Source organism: Manacus vitellinus, unplaced genomic scaffold (assembly GCF_001715985.3).
Source record: "Manacus vitellinus isolate BGI_N305 unplaced genomic scaffold, ASM171598v3 scaffold_11_pilon, whole genome shotgun sequence".
In the NCBI taxonomy this organism is placed as follows: Eukaryota; Metazoa; Chordata; class Aves; order Passeriformes; family Pipridae; genus Manacus; species Manacus vitellinus.
The window spans coordinates 6,674,509-6,696,462 of NW_021938895.1; the positions used below are offsets into that span (position 1 = coordinate 6,674,509).

Sequence of the window (21,954 nt, forward strand, 5' to 3'; positions counted from 1 at the left end):
ATTATGTTATAACTTTGTATCTCCAAGACTTCTTTAGATTTCCCTGTCCTTCTAATGTCTGCAAAGTTTGTTCATCCCATATTAATTTTGTTACATGCTGTAACTGGTGGCAATACTTCCAGCAAGCCTGCTTTTTACTGAACAGCTACTGGCTTTCAACTGGCTTTCTACGTTACAGCTTTTTTTGGGCAAGAGAGCACACAAGAGTCTTGGCAGAAAAGGCAAAAATATACTGACTAAAGAGAACTTGCAAGACAATTTTAATCACTTCAAAATGACTTTATAATTTCAAAAAAGATTCCTAATGCTTGTGTAGATCTCTTGCCTCTTTAGATATAGCCCAAAAATAGATTGCTTCAGTCAAAAGGTAATGTGATCGGGTTAGAGCAACATTCATTTTGTTCTGAACCCAAGCTGTTTCTTTCCTAAATGACTTTGTGCTAGGGAAGAAGGCTCAGATCCATAAGCTTTTTAAAGTAAATTTTCTAAATTGCTTTTGAAATTTTAATAGGGATTTAAAAATGTTTCTAAAATGGCCTTTTAGTAAATACAGACTTCTATGATTTCCTGAAGACTATGTAACTGGAAATTTTCAAATGTAACATTTTAGAAATTGTATTTTTCCCATATTTTAAATGACCTGAAAGATTAATTGGATTATACTTTTTATTGCCTTGAAAAAACCTAAAGAATACCCTTTGTAGAAATGTAAGAAATCCTATTTTAGGAATTAACAGTTTACATCACCAAACTGACTTTTTAATTTAATAATCTGCTTCATTGCCTCCTAGTAAATAAGGAAAACAAGTTCTGTTCAGTTGTTAATTTTAGTCTTTGTCAGGAAAAGTTTGGCGAGGGGCAGAACCTGTAATTTACTTAACTTGATATCTGATGTACTAAGGATCTTCAAAATGCTGGATAAAAAAATGGGCGTATTTCAGAGCCTTTGCAGGGCCAGATCCTCTGTGAACAGATGTTTCCATGTCTCTGGTCTCTGCTGTGCAGATAAATGAAAATCACATGCATCTGTGCTGGTTTTGGCACACGACAGCATCTCATGGAATCTATAGCATTATACTGTGCCAGTTTTGAGAGCTATTTCATATTTGCAGCCTTGAATAGTGTTTTTTTTAGCTGTCCTATTTTTTTATTCCTTTGTTTGTCTGTAGTCGTCTCGCTATCATAGACCTTTCAGGTGTTCTGACTTTCTTTGACTTGGACGCGCGGGCGATAGACAGCACAGGACAGCAGGTGATAGGGGAGCAGCTGAAACTGGAACGCAAAGATGTCTGGGACATGAAATGGGCCAAAGATAACCCAGACTTGTTTGCAATGATGGAGAAAACAAGAATGTATGTTTTCAGAAACTTGGATCCAGAGGTAAATGTTAACATACATAAACTGTTCATTTTACAAGTTTGCTCATAAGTTAATGGCTCTTTCTTGAATAATGGTATTCTTGTGCTTACCATTCAGTTAGACAAGTGTTTATGTGAACTTTCTTCTGGAAATCTCAAAATCTTCCCAACTCTCATGTAGGAATGTTGTTTTGGAACAAATAAGTAAAACGAACTATCAGTCCTGGAAACATAAAAATGCTGTCATATTTTTATAAAACATATGAGATATTTTCAGGAGCATAATGTTTTGTATGCTTTGGGAAACAAATGCAATTTCAGTAGAGATACTTGTAAAACACGGTTCAGTTGACTCTAAATAATAGATGTTTATCTCTCATAATTTAGTTACAGAAAACATGAAATTTTTTCTGATGTCTGTGTTTATAGAATTGTCAATAATGTTAATGACTTTAGTATTTGTTTCTTGTTGGAAATGCAATTAAATCCTAGTTTGGAGATGAATGTATTTATATGTATACTTAATAGATTTGATTAGGATTTAATCAGAAAGAATATAAGTTTATTCCTTTGTAACTTATTTAATTTTAAGGAACCTATACAAACATCTGGATATATTTGCAACTTTGAAGATTTAGAAATTAAATCTGTTCTCCTGGATGAAATATTAAAGGTAAGTATAATTAATTTTATTTTGTAAGAAAAGTTGGTGTCTGTCTTATTGATTTGAACAGTAGATATCTGTGTTGGGTGAAAACAAAGGTCACACTAAATAAAAATATGTTTCTTTATCCATTATGTTAGAATCCTGAACATCCTAACAAAGATTACATCATCAATTTTGAGATCCGGTCATTACGAGACAGTCGAGCGTTGATTGAAAAAGTTGGCATTGAGGAATCTTCCCAATTCATAGAAGACAATCCACATCCCAGACTTTGGTAAAATCTTTTATAAGCCAACTTTGTGTAAATTTGTGCTCTTTTGTACTCTTTTACTGTTCAGACAGCTCTAGTATGAAATTACAAAACCTCAAATTAAAACCAGCTAAGCAGTATGCACTAAGAATTTATCAATGTTGGAGTACCTGGAATGGCAGGCAATGTGGTGTGTGTCATGGCAGTGGGTGTAGGGTAAAGGCTCTGTGCTGTATGAGCCCCAAAACGCAGTGCTCCCTGCTTTTAGGGGTGAATTTAAAGGAAATAAAAAAGCTGGCAGAAAGCTAACTGACAGTTGGTTAAATTAAAAATTAAATTTATATATTTGATATTGAACCTTGATGACACAGCGCTTAAAAAAAAGGGAACACATCAGAATGATAGAAGGTACTCACCTCGTAGCATTTTGGACAGGCCATAACAGGACAGAAATGAGAAGGGCTCAATGTCTTGAGCTAGCTGAAGATTTTTGGAGCTTTGAAGTCATCCATGCTTTTTGCTATTAGTTTGAAAATCTGTGTCTCAATAAAAGTTTTATATTGTAGAATCACAAAATACACATTGAATTCTGTTCATCTTGCTCCAAAATTGCCATGAACTTCATTTTTATTACACGAGAAAACACGTCACATATTTGTAAAGAAGAGATGGATTAGAAGTACTGGATATAGAGCAAATACATTCCAGATCAGAACAGGACAGTGCCCTTAATTCTAGAATGCAGCAAACAGGACGATGTGTTTAGTAGATGGGTTAAATTTGCCACACTGTTCTTCTCTCGGTTTCTTTGATGTCAGTGATGAGCACTTGATTTGAAGTGATACCAGCCTTCTCAAATGGATTCAAAAATACAGAGTTGGTACTGCCTTAAGCATGGCTTAGGTCACTGAATACAGCAGCAATATTATTGGTTTTGTCAGTGCACTGCTGTGCTGACTTTCTTTCAGTGTCAGTCAGCCAGGCTAAATTTAACTTGCCTGATTTTTGCAGAGAATTCTAGAGCTCACTCAAGCACCTGTTTAAGGTAGGTTGACCTGCAGGTAGAAGTTCACTATTTGCAGAACTAACCCATGGGGTGAAACCAGTACAAGGTTTCCCAAAGTTCCCTGCTCTTCCAGACTGCCATCCTAACAGGACAAGGAACATCCAGATGGATCAGAAGGATAATTTATTTGTCGTGGCCAATGCAGTTGGAGGCTTTTAGACTGAGGCTGCCATCAAGGTTTAAAGCAATGACAAATGGATAGATAGAAATATCTAAATGGAACTGCATTGAGACCAGCAACCCATTTCGTGCAGGACAAGTGTAACTCTCATATCCTGCCCATTCCTCCCAAGCCAGTGTCCATTTGAACAGCTGAAAAAAAGAATATTAGCAATTGCTTGAACATCTTTCCCTGAGAAAGCTACTGGACAGGTCACAGAAGGTACTGGGAACAATCATACAACTGTACTAAGATTAGCTAGTAAACAATACAATTGCAATAACTTGAATGTCTTCTTTAAATAATTACTAGTTAAATGGATCCTCATTTAATTTAGTCTCTAGCTGTTTTTCCATCTGTCATGTTTGTTTTTCACACAGGCGTCTCCTGGCTGAAGCTGCTCTTCAGAAGCTGGATCTGCAGATGGCTGAACAAGCTTTTGTGCGTTGCAAAGATTATCAAGGTATTAAATTTGTGAAGTGTCTGGGCAACCTGCAGAGTGAGTCCATGAAGCAAGCAGAAGTGGCAGCCTATTTTAGCAGATTTGAAGAAGCTGAAAGAATGTATCTGGATATGGACAGAAGGTAATTGTATGGAATCATCTCAGCAGCAAATAAAGAAAGAAAGTCTGAAAAAAAAAAAAAGCATGCCTCAATCAGGAATGGCTGTTTTAGCTCTGAAGAGTCTTTACCAGTTTCTGCAAAGACATAAAAGGATCAAATGGAGAGAATTTTTTTGTATCCATAGATAACCAGTTCTATATGTAAATCAGCGCATTCCAAACTGGTTGCAAAACCTCGGCTGTTCTAGGTAGTGCTGTGTTTCATAGGTTTTTTTTCACAAGTATTTTGTCAGTATTTCAACTGGGATTTCAAAACTACAAACAGTCTTAACTAATGTTTAATTTATGTGCTGTTGGTCTTAGCTAGTAGCCAAGTACACATTCTTCCCAATTACATATACAAACAACAGAGTTTTTAATGAACTGTAATCTCTGGAGAGACAGAAAGGACTCTGGATGAAACTGTGGACCAATCAATGGAATTTTTCCTCAGGAATGAAAACAAACAAAGCAAAATTACAGTATTGCTGGGAATATAAATTAACACTAAGCAATTAGCTAGAGCACTGTCTCTGCTGGAAAAGGATAATGATAAATCAGCAGCAGCAGTTGTACAGTGTAGCCTGTAGATGGTGGTCAAACATGGAGAAACATGAATCACTTGTGCACACATGAAATTTTTAAGCTTTGATTAATGGAGCCATGAAAAACAGTAGGGAATGATGGAGAAAAAGATTAGTTATTCTTTCATGCTGTAAGAATGAGAAACCTTCCTCTTTCCCAGTAAGGGGGAGAGGACAGGGGGGCAGAGGGAGAAGGCAGGAGCTGGAGGGAGATGCCCATTAGAGCCTGGTAATGGAAAACTTTCTTGCCCGTAAATTATTCGATGGCAGTCTGCTGCTTTGGGGAGGTGGACTGCCTCCTGAGCACTTCAGTCACACTGCAACACTGATTTTTAAATGTGGCTTATTCCTTTTCACATGGCTGAAGAGAAATGTGGACATTATAGGATTGCAGAAGTCAAAAACTTACTTTTTTTACTGGTTTCTTCAACGGTAGAGCATCCTATCCTCCAGCTATGAGAATATGGGAATTCTGTATTGACGTTACATGTCTCCTCACCACTAGAAAAATCCTGAGAAATATCTACAATAAATCAGGATGAAATAAATCTATTTTTCAAATACAATTTTAATGTTTTTAGATGGATGCTCTTATTTTGCTGGCTGCACTGACTTGCTACTGCCTTCCTTCATTTGTAAGCTGAGGGCATTTTTAGAAGACATGTATAAGTCTCTCCCATTTATTTTCTATGCACCTGCAGAATTACTTTTATATGAAGTAATACAGAATTATTCTATTTGCTGGAAAAACATGCCAGACAGACACACAGTGAGTCATATGTATGCATGAATAATAAAAATAATAAAAAGGAAAAACTACATCTGAATCCTTTCTCCTTTAGCCAAAGTCACCCTGAATCTGAAAGAGAAGTCTCTGAAATCCACATTATTTCATCTCAACTTTAGTCTCCATTATTCATATTCCTCGCTCCTTGGCCTTTCTCCTCATCTTCCTCCTGCCTCTAGCCTTTTGCAGCTGATGCCATCTCTTGTGGTGGTCAGCATGAAAGATACAGAACAGAGTAAAAGGGAACCTGGAGTAACATCAGCCCAATTGTCTCACCAGCTGCTCATTTTACTCCTCACACAGGAGTATGGCTAATAAGGAGGTGCATACGTCTGAAATAACCTGTGAGCTCTCTGAGTATTTGCTTTCATAGAATAGTGTTTAAAATCAAAATAAGATATCTGGGATCACTGTGATACCTGCAATGCAGGTTAAGAACATGAAAATACTTTTGGATGCTTTTCTCAAGATTTTTGTTACCTATTTTACTGTCTTTGACTTTTCCCTGCTATTTTCTCTTTATACCAGAGATCTTGCCATTGGTCTGCGGATCAAACTGGGAGATTGGTTTCGGGTATTGCAGCTGCTGAGAACTGGCTCAGGGGACTCGGATGACGCCCTCCTGGAACAGGCACACAATGCTATTGGAGACTACTTTGCAGACCGTCAGAAGTGGTATGTTCTGTAGAAGAACTAGTAAGAAGGAAATCACAAAGAAAATTATTAAACTGATGACAAGACTTAATTTATGAGGAGGGACAGACATCAGGATGCAGTACATGGGATAATTTTGGAATTACGAGATTTAGCTCAGACCTTGATGGTTCCATGATAAGATAAACAGAGAGCTGTTATCAGCTGTCTAAAGAATGGAGGTGATAAAAATCTCCGTTTTGCCAGAAGTCTATCTGTTTCAAAGGAGGGGAGGGGAAGAGAAATACCTCTACAGTTGTATTAGGCTGGATATAGGAAGTATTAAAGAAAAAAGTAGTTAAAGGTAGGACAGAACTATTAAACATCAGTGAATTTTCTAGAATGCTTCAACCCACAAATATTTGAAAAGGTCCAGATTTCTTATGGCCTGGATCTGTCTCCAGCTGTTGCCCAAACTGGGCACCCAAGGAAGATTTTAAGGACAGCGCACAGCTGTAATTGTATTTCTGCAGAACACATTTTGCAGTCAGGTACTTACTGAGCCAGAGGTAATGTCTTCTTAGTTAATAACTTGTCAAGAATTTTTTTCATGCACTTTTCTTGTTGCCTTCTGACTCTATGTCTCAGAGTTCCACAGCTCCTCTGTGTATCGCCATTACCCAAATTGTATTATCACAAAGAACTTGGGTCCCAAAGCAGTTGAAAACTTGTGATTAGATTTTGAAAGCTGACTTTTAGATGTTTTAGGTAACTTTGGAGAATGGTCTTGGATGTCTCAGTGCTTGTGTTTTAAAATACAGAGGCACAACAGTAAAGCCCTTTTCTGAAGGTTTAGTTGTAGGTTATCCATTATCTGCTATGATCTATAGTTTCAAGATTCCTTGACTTCCTAACCTTATGCTAGTCGGAGAATCAGTCTTGCTACTACTTGAATATAATGACCTCTGAAAATTAAAACTTGTAGTACTTTTTAGAAAAACAGTGAAATTCTAACTACAAAAGTTTTTCCAAGGAAAGCTGCATGTTAAAAATAATGTGATTTTAGATTTAAAAATGCAAAAGGCTTACAGAATTAAAAACTTCACTCGTGTTTATATATTAGAAGCCACCACATCTTTTTTATCCTACTAGGTTAAATGCTGTACAGTATTATGTGCAAGGACGAAACCAGGAACGTTTAGCTGAATGTTACTACATGCTAGAGGACTACCAAGGACTGGAGAATCTGGCTAACTCACTTCCAGAGAATCATAAATTGCTCCCTGTAAGCAAAAAGCATCTTTATTTTTCATTGTCTTATTTATACCCAACTATTTATTTAAAATTTCACATCTTGGGAGGGTTAAGGAAGAGAGAAGGAATGCAGCATAGGACCTACTCACTTAAGCATAATGGTGTTACTGTGGTATTGATCGCCGGTATTACTGTTGTTTTCATACTCCATTATTCTTCCTTTCCCTTATTGTCTCAGTTCTCCAGAAAGGCACAATTGTTCATCATGTTTTATTGCCACATGGCTAAGTCATAATTTACTGTTTCTCTCCCCAGATTGTGGCATTTCTCTCTGAAATAGCTGTGCTTCACTGAGAAGTCACTCATGGAGGGACAGCTACTTTAGATTTCATTTTGTCATCTTGTTTACACTATTGGTTTTTTTTTTCCCTAAATCCTTCCTAGTTGCTCTCTCTAACTTCTTGCATGGTAACTCTGGTGGGAATACTAATGTACAATGAAAATGGAAGATACTCTCAAAGGAGAAAAAGTAGGTGGGATAGGGTGAATAGGATATATAGATGTACAGGGTATATAGCAGGATATGACCTACTATGTAATAGCTAATTTAAAACTATGCTATGGTTGATTAATTGAAAATGCTTGAAAAATGCAAAACGTGCTCCTTTTAATGCCATTTTCAGTAAAGCAAGACCTAGCACTTTCTTTTTTAACCTCACTGTAGTAGCAAAGTTTCATAAAATACTCTAAACAGTAAGAATACAATCCTTCTGGTATGATTTTATTTGAAAGAAAAATTTTTAAATAGCTTTTTTAAATTTAGAAGGAGTGTGTGAAAGTAGCACATTCACTGTTCTAAATATTTGCAACAGTGCATGATGCCTTCATAGGATCCATGAAGGGAACAACCCCTTCCCCAGCCTCTTGGAATTAAATTAAGCAATATAAGTACACAATGTACTAAAAATGTGGAAGTGAATTTAACATGGTGCTGATGATTTTTGCAGGATATAGCTCATATGTTTGTACGAGTGGGGATGTGTGAACAAGCTGTGTCAGCCTTTCTGAAATGTAATCAACCAAAGGATGCAGTGGATACCTGTGTGCACCTCAACCAGGTAAAACAGCAGGAGATCATCTGCTTTACCAATATCAGTTTAACTGTGAGATTTCTATCCTAGTGCCCAGTTAAATACAAGTCCTTGTTAAGTGTCTGGAAGATTTGTCACAGTTTCTGGAAGATTTATACTTCAAGGTTAAGCCAGTTCTCCGAGGTTAAGATTAGACCATTGGAGGGACAGTGCAAAGGCACATGCAGGGTGTGTGGTCAGCATGCTCAGCATACAGACATTTGTAGCCTCTCTGGAGCTGGGCTGTGCTGCCTTCTGATGGAATGGGAGGAAGACCGGAGGAGAGAGATGTCTGTTCAGGATGTTTTCCATATCCCCCTCCTTCTTTGTATAGATGCAAATAGATTTGTGACTGAGTGAGGAGGTAGCTGGAAAAAGCTGATCTGAAAATTGATCTGTGTGTTTACATCTAGAGCTGTTTCCTGGTATGACTTACTTGTGGAAAGGTTTGTGTTGACACAAATAAGAGAAAAACTGAGGATGGCTATGAGGAACTTGATGTATGGGAATGGCAGGACTGGCTAGAGCTGGCTTTATATCAACAATTTCTTAGTTTATGGAACTGAAGAGCTATTAGGTGTGAGATACAGCTAAGACTCTCAGTCCTGCCAAACTTTTAATCTCAGGAAAACACAGTAGCCAAACTGTTGAAGATCAGGAAAGTTCGCAGACAAAATGAAGTGTACAGAAGGATAAGTAAAGTGTTACTGTGTGCTTTAAGCTTCTCGGCTGAAGTCCTCTTTTAGGCCTGCTTTTGAGAGTCTGGCTTTAGTAATATCAGAAGTGTTGAAATCCATGTGTCCAACTATGAGATGCATTGAAGTGATTTTGCAAAGCTTTTACCAAAGCAGAAGCGACTGTTTTGTATGTGGTTTTGGACAGAAGTCCAGCATTTGTTTCACAGGCCTGCTGCATCACATGATTGGCAATGATGTTAGCATTTGTATTCCCTTGCTTTTTATGTTAATTTTATAGTAGTCTGGTTCTAAATGGCAGTGAAATATTGCACACAAATGTATCAGTCTATTCACGGATAACCGGCTTGTTCTGAGAATGTATTTGAAAAAATTAGGTTAATAATTGTCTCCTTTCATTTCTAGTGGAATAAAGCTGTGGAGCTGGCTAAAAATCACAATATGAAAGAGATTGGATCCTTGTTAGCCAGATATGCAAGTCATTTGCTGGAAAAGAATAAAATCCTTGATGCTATAGAACTCTATCGTAAAGCCAATTATTTCTTTGAAGCTGCTAAGCTCATGTTCAAGGTATCACAGGTTTTATTTTTGTGTCAAGTGGCTGGCTTTTTGCACTAGCTCTTATTACTTCCATGCTACTTTTATTCTCTTGGGGTTATTTTAGTTTTAACAATGTCTGTGCTAGGAGCAGATGCCATTATACGGGATACTGCAAAGATGAATTCAACTCTCAGAGTTCAGGTATCTCTATAATAGTTACCCTTGATGTCCTCTGTAGCTAATGGAGAGGATACTTTTCGGATGTCATCATTTCGAGACTTTCACTTCAGTGTGAGATGAACTGCACCTCAGAAAAGGCCCTGTTGCTCTGCATTGCCTAGTAAAGAAGTATGGTAGACTGGCCTGGGCTGCCACGTCCACACTATTTTATGTGTTGTGTGAGTTAGGTTTATCTCCTTTTTTAAAACAATAGCAATGTCAATAACTTTAAGATGTTGAATTTTGGTATTTCTTCAATTAGTACCTTCAATTAGAAATGGCTGTGGTGGGCTTTGAGATAGAGATGTTGCTTAGATTTGGGTTGGTTGCAGGGATTTGTGTACATAACTTAAAGTCTGTAAGAATGATATGTAATTTTTACAGCAAATATATATAGCAGTGTATATATATAATATATGTTACTTTCAAAAGCCATTCTTCTTTCCTGGGAAAACCACCAGACCATATTGAAAGCTATGTATGTGTTTAAAAACTGCTATTTTTCAGTTTATTTTTATACTAAGTCAATAGACTTATACATGGTTACACTGATATATCCTTCATGAGAATCTGGCTTTATATACATGTTACCTAAATAAATATAGAATAATGTGCATACTTCACTTTGACATTTTCATTTATAGTTATGTTTGCAGTCTAAATTATTACACAGAAAGGCAGAATCATTTTTTGGCATGATTTCCTAGGTTTGAACAAGCATGCAATTGTATAAGAGAATTAAATCCCTTTGTTTTGTTTTTTAAGATTGCAGATGAAGAGTCGAAGAAAAGGACAAAACCTTTGCGAGTTAAAAAGCTTTATGTTTTGTCAGCCTTACTTATGGAACAGTGCCATGAACAAATGCAAAATGCACAAAGGGGAAAAGTTAAGGAGAAAAGTTCAGAGGTAGTGTCTTTTTTTTTTCCTTTCTGACTTCTGGTGTGTACTACCTAGAATAAAGCAAGCTATCTTCATGGGAGGCTATAATGTTTTTCTAATAATCCTTTTTCCTGCTAAGAACAAAGCTTTCCTTAAAGCAAGTCTTCCATGAAAACCTATTAAGTATTATTTTAAAACATTTAAATCATATATATTAATAGATATTTTTCTTCCCAAGTGTAATGTGTTTTTCCTAATATTTTCACTGTAACAATGAAAATCGTACTAAGAAACTCCAGACTTTTTTTTTCCTGCAAGACTGTCATTTTCTTGTCATTTAGGAGTAAGGATTGATCCCAAAGAGTGATCTCTGATTAGATTATCTTACCTTTAATTTAGCAGGAAGATGGCTCCAGATATGAGGGAAACAAATGGAAGCATTTTTTTTTCTGCGCACACATTCATCTTCATATGCCCAAATGAAATAGTTTAGACAAAGTTTTAAGAGCTCTGGTGTTGAAATGCAGTATTAATCCAAAGTATGAACCAGTCTGCAGATGTGCACAAAATATATTTGTACACACGTATACAATATTTATCTTTGAAAATCTGCACCATATGTTGTGCCTGTGCTCTTTATAAAATGTCTGACAATGTTCACTTTAGGTCCATTTATATTTCCCCTAGTTAACACAGACAGTGGTGTAATCACCAAGTATAGAAAAGTTCTTTTCATGTATCCCCATTTCCTGCTGTATCTGTTTCATATAAAAATTACTTGTGATACTGCTTTGTTTTCAGAGTGCTTCAGCTTTGGCTGGTTTGCTGGAAGAAGATGTTCTTTCTTCAACTAATCGCTTTGCAGACAATGCTTGGCGAGGAGCTGAGGCTTACCATTTTTTCATACTTGCACAAAAACAGCTCTATAAAGGGTCTGTAGATGCAGCGCTTAAAACAGGTAGGACTTTATTTTTAACCCTGTAAAGAAGTTACAGAAACTGTTCTAATTGCACAGCACATAATTTCATTTATAGCTGGCACTTTTTTCTGTTCTTAATAGATCCATGGAATTTAAACCAAAACCATATAATGAATTGATTATGGCTGCAGTCAATATGGCTGGAAAGGACTTTCCTGAAGACAATGCAAATCTTAACTTTCCAAATATTACTTTATTACTTAACTTTCCAAATGATTAAATTGGTCAGTTTCTGTAGCTGTTCTGTTGACTGTTTCATTTCTTTCTTTAAATTCTAAGGCGCACCTGAATTCACATCAGACCTCCCGGTAGAGCTTCATAAAAAATCTGTGGCAGTTAAGAGAAGCAAGTAGTGCTTTATACTTTATCCAAGTAGTGAAGATCTATTTCAAAACCTTGTAACATCTTTAAAACAAACCAACCAACCAAAATGAAGTGTTTCAAGAAGTTTCCCAGTCAAATCCTCTAATTTTATTTATTTTTAAAAAGCAATGCTTCATAATCATGTCAGTGAAACGACTTTGGTTCACTTTGTCCAATTTGTCGGATTAATAGTGTCCTAGTAGCAAATATTTCATACCAGATGCTTGCAGTTCTCAGAAGACGTGTAATAATTTCCCTGGATTTCTTTTTTTTCTTCTTTTTTAGCTCTTCATTTGAGAGATTATGAAGACATTATCCCTGCAGTTGAAATCTATTCCCTTTTGGCACTCTGTGCATGTGCAAACAGAGCATTTGATACTTGCTCAAAAGCATTTGTTAAACTAGAATCCTTGGAAACTCTTAGGCCAGAGCAGAGGCAACAGTATGAAGATCTTGCTCTAGAGATATTCACGAGATACAGTCCAAAGTATAACAAAAAGTCTGATCTGGATGATGTTCTTGAGAGGTGGGCTTATTTTTATATGATACTGTAATAATACTATCATTTTTTTCCTGCTGTTGGTCTGTATTTTGGGTTTTAGCAGATTTTGTGTGTGACCAAGTTAATTAAATGCTTTGCTGCTTAAACCAAATATTGGGCAAGAATCATGCAGGTGTCAGCCACTTTGCAGAAAGGGTAATACAGCACTGTGTTGTTTGGGAAAATAGACACTGACTGTGTTCAGGAACTGGGCATAAAGATGTAACTTCACCTTAATTTGAAATGCAGGTGGACAGAGCACAGGAGTTTTAGGACTTCTGATACTGTGTCACATGACATTACTACTTTAATGTTACTGTTTGCATCACCGTTGTGGTGTGAAGCAAATATCCACAAGTGAATGTTTAACCATTATTAACTAATAAGTCCCAGTGTTTTGTGAATTACCTAAATCTACATGGTGTGAGGATATGTCAAGTGAAAAAAATAGAGTAAGAAGGGCACATTTAAGGGGTAAGTCCTTGGAATGGCTATACCCACAACAGTGTCTTTGACATATGTTTCCTGCTAACAGCATGGAATTTGTGAGTATGAAAATTGACTGTGAGTCAATTTTCTTTTAGCAAATAGGATTTTAACATGTCTTGTTTGATCCTACTGTGCAGCTGTACAGAATCTCACTAACAGCTGTCAAGTTGACTCATCAGAGGAAGGAGCATAATAGTAGTGCAGGTGTCTAATCTGACCTTACCTTGGTCAGATGGCCTTCCCTTCACTCCATCTTTTGGATCTGCTGGTCCTGATTTGTTGACTGTATGGTTCTAGGGGTGGGCACTCTCTGGTGTGAATATTTACGTATTTGGCTATGTGAACAGTGAAGTGTTACATGATTTAATAACTTCTATTTAACAGTTGGCACACCATGTTTTTATTCTTTCAGCTTTATTTACTCTTTTTTTTTTTTTTTTTTTTAAATAGTGGAGATGAGAAACTTCCTGTATGTGTTGCAACAGGAGACCCTATCCTGGAGTATCGATTCTGGATGTGCAGTGTATGTAAGCATTGTATGAAAGCCAGTGAAGCAGGCAATTATAAGTCCTGTCCTCTGTGCCACAGCACAGTATAGCTGACGATAAAGGCCCATGTATCCTCATTTATGATGTATTTTAAAATACAACTCAAGTACTGTATTGTAGCAGATAGTGCTGCTATTAGGGAAACATTAAAAAAAAAAAACAAAACAGAAAACCCACTAGAAAAACCTTTACTGGTTCCATTTATGTGAATAAACAACCATGTTAATAGACTCCATTTTTGTCACACTTTTAAAAAAAGATTTAAGGTAAAAGCATTATTTTCTAATTGTAGATTGAGTGTAGTTTTAAAACCATGTGAGCTGAATGTAGGTTCATATTAGTATGTTTTACTCTGAGCAGGCTCCATTTTTTTTTCTCTGTAATTCCATAGGAGATTACTGGGTTATCTCAGAATTCACAGTTTTGTGAAGGAAGTAATTCCTAAGTTGAAATAATGCCACAATAGTTCTGATAATATTATTGTATACCTTTTTGTACTACTGTTTTACTAGAGTAATGATACCAGTATAGACATGTTTGTGCTGGTTTCTTTTGCCAAGTGTATTTAAACCCACCACAGCAATAAAGGGCTTGAAAACACTCAGCAGTCAGTGTTGTCTGTCTGTATCCAGGTTCCTGAGCTTGGCTGATGTGATCTTCAACAAGGAAACCTCCATGAACCTTCAAACTGGAATCTGGCAATTTTTTTCAAGTGGCTTGAGAGAGCAGCCGACATCTGTTGAACAGATATCAGGACCTGAATGGTCACCCTTGTTACACACAAAGGTCTAAGGAACGATGTCTTACTTAGAACTGCACTCTTCTATCTTACTGCGGGATTTGAGCCTCTGCTCTGGAATTGCTGCAGGTCCCCACTGCACAGGGTGAGCTTTCCCCAGGACCAGCCACCATTTGGCTGTTTGGGAAAGAGCCATGAGCTGCGACATTCATGCTGTGCGTTGGCACATTTCTGAGAGGAGAGTGTGACACCTCTTTTGCACTGTCTTTCAGGGCAAGTCATGTCTCTCACCTAAACTTAGGCCAGGAAAGGATAAACCCCATTTGCATAGAACCCTAGAGTTGTAGAACAGTTTGTGTTGGAAGGGACCTTAAAGATCATGTCGTTCCAAACCCTTTGCCATGGGCAGGGACATCTTCCACTAGAGCAGGCTGCTCAAAGTCCCATCCAACCTAGCCTTGAACACTTCCAGGGGTTGGGCAGCCACAGCTTCTCTGAGAAACCTGTTCAGTGCTTCACCACCCTCACAGTAAAGAATTTCTTCCTTATGTCTAATCTAGACCTGCCCTCCTTTAGATTAAAGCCATTCCCCTTTGTCCTGTCACTCTATATCCTTGTAAAAGTCCCTCTCTGGTTCTCTTGTAGCCCCTTTAGGTACTGGAAGGTGCTATAAGGTCTCCCTGGAGCCTTCTGTTCTCCAGGCTGAACAGCCCCAGCTCTCAGCCTGTCTCCATAGGAGGGGTAATCCAGCTCTCCCAGGCGTCTTCATGGCCTCCTCTGGACCCGCTCCAGCAGATCCGTGTCCTTCTTGTGCTGCGGGCCCCAGAGCTGGACACAGCCCTGCAGGTGGGATCTCACAAGAGTGGAGCAGAGGGGCAGAATAATCTCCCCGGGCTGGTCACAGCTCTTCGATGCAGCCCAAGATACATTTTGTATCCAAAACACTGAAATACTGTATTTTGTGTGTATTACGTGTGTGTGCTCTGGTATTTGAGCTTCCAGTTCCATCCTGTTCATCCCTGCCCGGGCTGAGCGCGGTCCTGCAGCGGTGCCCGCGGGGCAGAGCCCTCCGCCCGCCCTCCGCGGCTCCCCTTCCGCGGCTCCCCTTCCTTCCGCGGCTCCCCTTCCGTTCACGTCACGGCCGATGGCGCAGGAGGCGGCCGAGCTGCTGGCGGCGGCGCGGGCCGAGCTGGCGGCGCGGCGGCTCTCGGCGGCGAGGAGCTCTACAGCCGCTTCATCGCCCGCAGCCCGCGGTAGGGCCGGGCGGGCCGTGGGCGTGGCGGCGGGCGGGTCCCCTAACTCTGCTCGCTCTGTGCCCGCAGCGCCCGCCGCGACCTCGCCGGCCTCAACGACCGCGGGCAGGTGCTGGTACCGCGCGTGGAGTTCGCCGCCGCCCTGCAGGATTACACGGCTGCCATTCGAGTTGCCAGCCGGCTTCGAGGTGCCCTACTACACCGGGGCTGGTGCGCTACCGGCTGGTACGACCCGGCGGCAGGGCAGGGCAGGGCGGGCGGCCCGGGCGCGACCGCCGTGTCCCGGGCGGGGGCACCTGCCTGGCCCAGGGGCGGAGGGCGGGTGTCACACCAGAGCCAGGCGGGACACGCCCCGCGTGTGCAGAGAGACCTCATCGCAGTCTACAACTTCCTCGTTAGAGGAAGAGGAGGGACAGAACTGCTCTATTCTCTGTGGTGACCAGTGACAGGACCCGAGGGACTTGCCTGAAGTTGTGTCAGGGGAGGTTTAGATGTTAGGAGAAGGTTCTTCACCCAGAGGGTGATTTAGTATCGGAACAGGCTCCCCACAGCAGTGGTTACAAAACCAAGCCTGACAGAGTTCAAGGAGCATTTGGAGAACACTCTCAGGCACATGGTGTGATTCTTGGGGATGGTCCTGTGTAGGGCCAGGGGTTGGACTCTCTGATCCTTGTGGGTCCCTTCCAACCCAGCACATTCTGTGATTCTAGGTGTGCTGCTGTGTCATTGGAAATGATGCTATTCAGTGAAAAATAGGGGGAAAGGTGCAGTTTCAGTTCTGGAAAAGTCTGCATTGGGGTAAAAGAAGCCAGTTCCAAGCAGTGCCATTAAACCTGAGATAAAGCATCTTCTGAGCAGGTGTAGCTCCAGAGAGCAGAGTCTGCTCAACTTCCAGTTCACTGCCAGACACTTCTGGGGAATTTCTTGCCCAAGTTTTGACTATGCTGTAAGAAGATGACACCCCTGTGCCTTTTGTTGGAGCTTGGCTGTTGCAAAGTCCAGACACAGAAGGTGAGGGACTTAAGTGAGCACTAGGAGAATGGAGCCAGACCACAGGCGTCATCTGGGAAGCTGTATGCCAGTGTGCCAGGTGTAAAACAGCCTGACTGTTGGCTTGGGCCTTTTGGCTCCTCTCCTGAATTAATAATGTGGCTGAATTGAGCATCAAGTCTGGTTTAGGTTCAAAAATACACACTGGTTCTTGCTCTGAAACCCTTTGACTCCCACTTGGGCCTCTGGAGAATCCAAATGTAATGGGTCCAATAAGTCCAGCTGCTGTTTTTTATTAGTGAAAGTACTAGGAGGTGTTCGTCAGTTGTGGTTTGAAAGATAATTATTTTCTTTCTTTCTTTCTTCCTTTTTTTTTTTTTTGAGACAGGAGACTTTGATGAGGCCATGCAAGATTTCAGGAAAGTATTAGAGTTAAACCCCCAGTTTGAAGATGCTGCATTGAGTCTAAAACAGGCTATTCTTGATAAAGAAGAAAAACAGAAGCGGGGATATTGAAAATAGAGCTAGTGGTGTGAAAATGTTCTGCTAAACATGTGATTTTTGTCATTGATGGATGAAACACGAGATCGTTTACATCTGTTATGACCTACTGAAGAAACCTCATTCTTGGGTAAACAAGTTAAAAATGGATATGATTGCAGAATAAACTGTGTTTGGTTAGTGTTGAGGATAAGTATAATGTTGGATTTCTGTGAGGCACAAGTACAGATTTTGTACAGAAATACCTTGTAAAGATTTTGGAAGCTCAGTAGCAGCAAATGAAGCCTGTAGTTCTCTTACTAAAACTTCTTTATTTATTCACAGATTGTTTTAAACAGTCTTTCACGGGGAGGAAAAATCAAACTGTACAAAACATTTAAATACTTATGATTGGAGCTTGTGAGCAATACAATAATGATAGTGTTTGTCCACATAGAAATGTTACATTTTATTTAATTCTAAAGTGCAATTGTTCTTTGTAAGGTGTTGTCCTTTAGATTCTCTATGGTATCTGAATTTCTTTTTCATTTCAGAGTGTTTCTGTCTTAAGAAACACTTAACAGAAGTAATGAGATCTTTTTAGGTAACACCATCTGTACCTTGTTCAAGGAATGTGGTAGGAGAAATTCAGTCCTTTGTTCGTTCATTCACTCCTGGGGTTAGTTTTACATTACCTAAACAGGTAGGAACAGAGCACACCTCTTTTTTGTAATCCTGTTGTAAAAGTTTTGGCCAGACTAATAATTGAAAGAATAAAAATGAACATGTACTTTTTGTCTTATGATTGTCTGCAAAAAGCTTTTCTTAGAAAATATTCACAGGAGGAATTGTGGCTTTCTCATTCTTACTGAAGAGATCAATTACCTGAAAAATGCAGTGTTAAATCAGTCTGATGAAACTGGCTGTCAGTACCCAGGCCACCTCATTTCTCATGTGGTAGGAGGGATCATTACTGAAATCATCAGCAAGAAACACTCTTGCATGTTCATAGCAATACAAGTTCTAATAAAAGAAATACTCTCTTGATTGCCCACGTAAGCATTAGGATTTTTTTTTTAAATAAAATTATGCCAGTGCCAGTTCTGCTGCTTGTGGCGAGTTCCTCTGTGGATGACCCCGAGCCTGCACAAGCACAGGGCTCACTGAAGATCGTGGGACCCTCTGGGTGAGTCAGTCTGGAGCCTGTGGACATCCTTCACAACAGCCTCACCAAGATCACTTCCAGCCTTGGTATGACACTGCAACAGCTACAATGAGCAAATTTGAAACACAGGGATGAGAAAATGCTACATTTACCTCTCATGGTCCCGACAATTGACTGCAGCAATTTGAAGTTACATAAATACAATGCATGATAGCAGGATGTGACCATTTACAGTTTGGAAAGTAAGCAGTGGCCATTTTTTTTCCCTACAAAGTCTTAATTTTGGACTTTTCTGCATATATTAAGCACATGCATTGCTACCACTTATCTTAGACCTCTGTCTCCAAAAAACCACAAATAATTTACTGACTTGGCACACTTCATGCCACCTCAGTATTAAAAAGTGAGAAGTCATACCAACTCTTGGTTGATGGTAAGTGGATGAGCTAGAACTAAACATATTCTTGACTGACCATGCCAAGAAAATTAAAAAGAACAGTTGAATTTGACCTATGAAGTTTTACTGTGAGAGGAGAGATCACAGATGTGGTTCTGCACAAAACTCTTTAAATGACAGGATACAGATAAAAATCAAAACAGTGAATAAGTATTTTAGAAAACAAAGATGCTAGAGATAATATTCCAGCTTGTGGTGTTTTGTGAATATTTCTTAATTACTTCTTGTGCAGTCATTGGCACAGAAATATTGCACTGGGCTGGGAGTAATTCTATTGCTGGGAGCAGTTCTGTCTTACAGTATTTCCTTGTCTCTCCTATGAAAGGACAAAACTGTCATCGTTCATTTCAGCATAATTTGGAATTTTTTCAAAGTAGTTTTGGCCAGTAGGATTTTTGCATTTTCCCCTTTCATATGCACACGAGTCACTTAGTTCTCTGGCTTTACATCACAATACTAATTTGGGTTTTCAGTCTGAAATTATTAAATAGTATGTGGTGTTCTTTCACTCAGGCCTGTTGAAAGGGTATTAACCATCATTACTCATATCAAAAAAACCTAAAACTTGAAGAGGAGGATGTATATTGTAACTCCCCTTGTCCTGCAAAGTTTCCTGTCTGTAATAGTTTAAGATTTACAAATCTAATGGAGAGTAATAAAATTCTTTTTATGTAATGTATTATGAAATTTGTGCAACCTCTCAGCCTGTAAAAGGAGTAGGGTTGTGTGCTTTGGATGTTTCACAATGTGGAGATGCTGTGGGTTTATACCTCCACAGGGCTTTAGGTGTTGCCTCCACCTGAGAATTCCACACCCCTGTGGAGCACTGGGGTCAGTCCCATCCCCTCCACCGCCCTTGTGAAGCTTTTGCTGGTCAAAGTTGTGTGGCTGCACCAGTATCTCAAACAGATGGTTATTGCGAGTGTACACTGACTCTCTTTACTCCAGCCAGAAATGTTTCAGACATGAAACATTAAAAATTCTTTACTTTCCCAAGGTTTCCTACCTATAAACCTACTCCCCCAAAGCCCTTGACCCTTTCCTTCACACAGCCGTCACTGGCAGCCCCTCCGTTTGTTTTGTTCCCTATAGCTCGGGCTCATTTGGCAATGAGTAACTGTTCCCACCTGGTGATTTACCTCTAAACTTACAAAAAATACATTATTTCCTTAATACATTACAGAATGACGAAGAATAACATCACTGCCTTACAGGACAAGGCAAAGAGTAACATCTTCACTCTGTGCTTTTCCCTAGGACTTTATTTGTCTTACTGAAACGCTACTTGTCGCGCAGCTTGCAGTGTTCCAAGGCCTTTCCCTTGCTTTTGCAGAAAGGTAGGAAAAAGCTGACAGAATTGCAGGTTAGCAGGGCCCAGAGCAGCATGAGAAGTGTTTCATATAGGTTTAGTGTGAGATGTGGTGTAGGGAACAAGGAGAGCCTTTCCAAAGGGAAAGCTGTAGCATGATGAGGGCAAAAGGCTGGGTCACCAAGCGGCCAGAATATATTCCTCTTCCACATGCCTTCCGAGTGACCAACCGAGGCAAGTCAGCATTAAAAGCCTGTAACTCTTTGACTGTTACAACTGAGGACTATAGTGCACTGCCTGTTCAGTAGGTGACCTGGTAAAAAGTGACTGGAGTGAAAGGTGCACTATTCAAATTTTGTGGGGGATGAACACCTATGAATCAAACAACTCTGCAGGTTGTGCTCTCTGTTGTCTGCCACAAGGGGAAGGATTCAGAAAGGCACCCTTGCTAAGAGAAGGATAATATCCAATATTCTTTTATGTTAGCAGATTACTGTGGATCTGCTGCATCCTTTTAATAAAGGCTGGGGCTGGACCATAAAACAGATTCAACCTCAGCCAGTGGCTCTCATGGATAATGGAAAATCTATCTGCTTTTTTTTTTTTTTTAAAAAAAGAGATCTGGTCAAGGTGGAAGCCCCACCTATCAGCATATTGTGATCATTTGAGTAGAACTCTAGTCTGTTTCTGAAGATTGTTTCCTAGATTTTACCTGTAGGATCCCTTTAGTCTATAAGCCTAGAGAGATTGGATGCAGTCCAAAGCATTGCTTCCTACAGCTCATGATGATCAGACTTTTCATCATTCACATCTTTGTGTTGTATGATGAACATGTGAAATGGACCTGAAGGATATCCTTGTCTCCCAGCAAGGAATATTTGCAATCTAGGACAGGAGCTAGCTGCTGAAATTCTATCTGCAATATCTGAGAAGAGGGAATAATCCCAGAAAAACCTTGCTGCAGAGCAATACACCTGTACAACAGCATGGCTGAGCCATAGCTTGGGAAAGACACTGTTTACCTTTGAGGTAAACAGTGAATTTCTAATTGTAACACACTGTGATTTAGCGTGAAAAACATCATCTACCTTGACAACAACCAAGGCAGGAGGAAGAGACCAAGAATGTGGAATTGCTCTGGCTTGTCTGTGCAAAGTTGGAAACCCGAAATCCCTGTTGAAATGGGAATACAGGTCTGTCTCCCCTTCTCCCTCTCTCTTTCAACATGTCTGCAGGAGAAAGATCTCCTCATCTGTCAGATGGTGGAGGAATGGGTATGGAATGCCCCTGGACCCCCTTCCTGGCTTTCCAGGGCAAAAGGGGAAGATCTGGGATATCCCACGTGCTGCAGACAAGTTTACCCAAATCTACTCTGCAAGGCTGCAGAGCAAGTGAACTTTAGTGATGCCACACCAGACCTGTCGCTTGTCTGCGTGGAACTAGACAGTGTTCTGAGAGTGCGGAGAAAAGAAGGGCTAGCACTTAGTCATTATTATTTTCCCTTCATTCCAGTTTAAAAATTTCTAAAGGATTGCATTTTAGATTAACAGAAAGTTATCCTAAACCGATGAGTTTGTTACTGTTATTAAAAATAGGGAATGTGCTCTCCTGGCAAATGCTGGGAGCAGTAACTTGCTGGGCTCTGCAGTGTTGGCTGTGGACAGCAGAGTGCACTGCTTGTACAGCAGAGGAAGGCAGCACCCAGGCGGCTGCTGAGGGGTCTTGGGGTCTTGGCAGTGGCCACAGGAGCTGGGCAAACCCACTGGAGACTGCACAGGTGTGTGCTATCAGCTGGTATCGCCATCAGTGCACTTGCCC

The 21,954-nt window shown here is 39.8% G+C and overlaps 2 protein-coding genes across 2 annotated transcripts in view; both read left to right on the forward strand.

The window, feature by feature from the left end:
• WDR35 (WD repeat domain 35) overlaps positions 1-14,341 on the forward strand; it is a 44,231-nt gene extending 29,890 nt beyond the window's left edge. The window contains exons 16-27 of the mRNA XM_018088801.2: positions 1,170-1,380; positions 1,951-2,031; positions 2,163-2,299; positions 3,882-4,085; positions 6,002-6,148; positions 7,259-7,391; positions 8,368-8,478; positions 9,591-9,755; positions 10,710-10,850; positions 11,625-11,781; positions 12,451-12,691; positions 13,646-14,341. Coding sequence (XP_017944290.1) covers positions 1,170-1,380; positions 1,951-2,031; positions 2,163-2,299; positions 3,882-4,085; positions 6,002-6,148; positions 7,259-7,391; positions 8,368-8,478; positions 9,591-9,755; positions 10,710-10,850; positions 11,625-11,781; positions 12,451-12,691; positions 13,646-13,793 — 1,876 coding nt within the window. The 3' untranslated portion in view covers positions 13,794-14,341. The remainder of the gene's footprint in view (positions 1-1,169; positions 1,381-1,950; positions 2,032-2,162; positions 2,300-3,881; positions 4,086-6,001; positions 6,149-7,258; positions 7,392-8,367; positions 8,479-9,590; positions 9,756-10,709; positions 10,851-11,624; positions 11,782-12,450; positions 12,692-13,645) is intronic.
• Positions 14,342-15,626: 1,285 nt separating this feature from the next.
• Positions 15,627-18,007, forward strand: TTC32 (tetratricopeptide repeat domain 32). The gene is given in 5 exon segments (XM_029965847.1): positions 15,627-15,693; positions 15,696-15,735; positions 15,805-15,901; positions 15,904-15,960; positions 17,110-18,007. Coding segments are annotated over 5 exon segments (393 nt in total). The 3' UTR covers positions 17,242-18,007.
• The last annotated feature ends 3,947 nt before the right edge of the window (positions 18,008-21,954 follow it).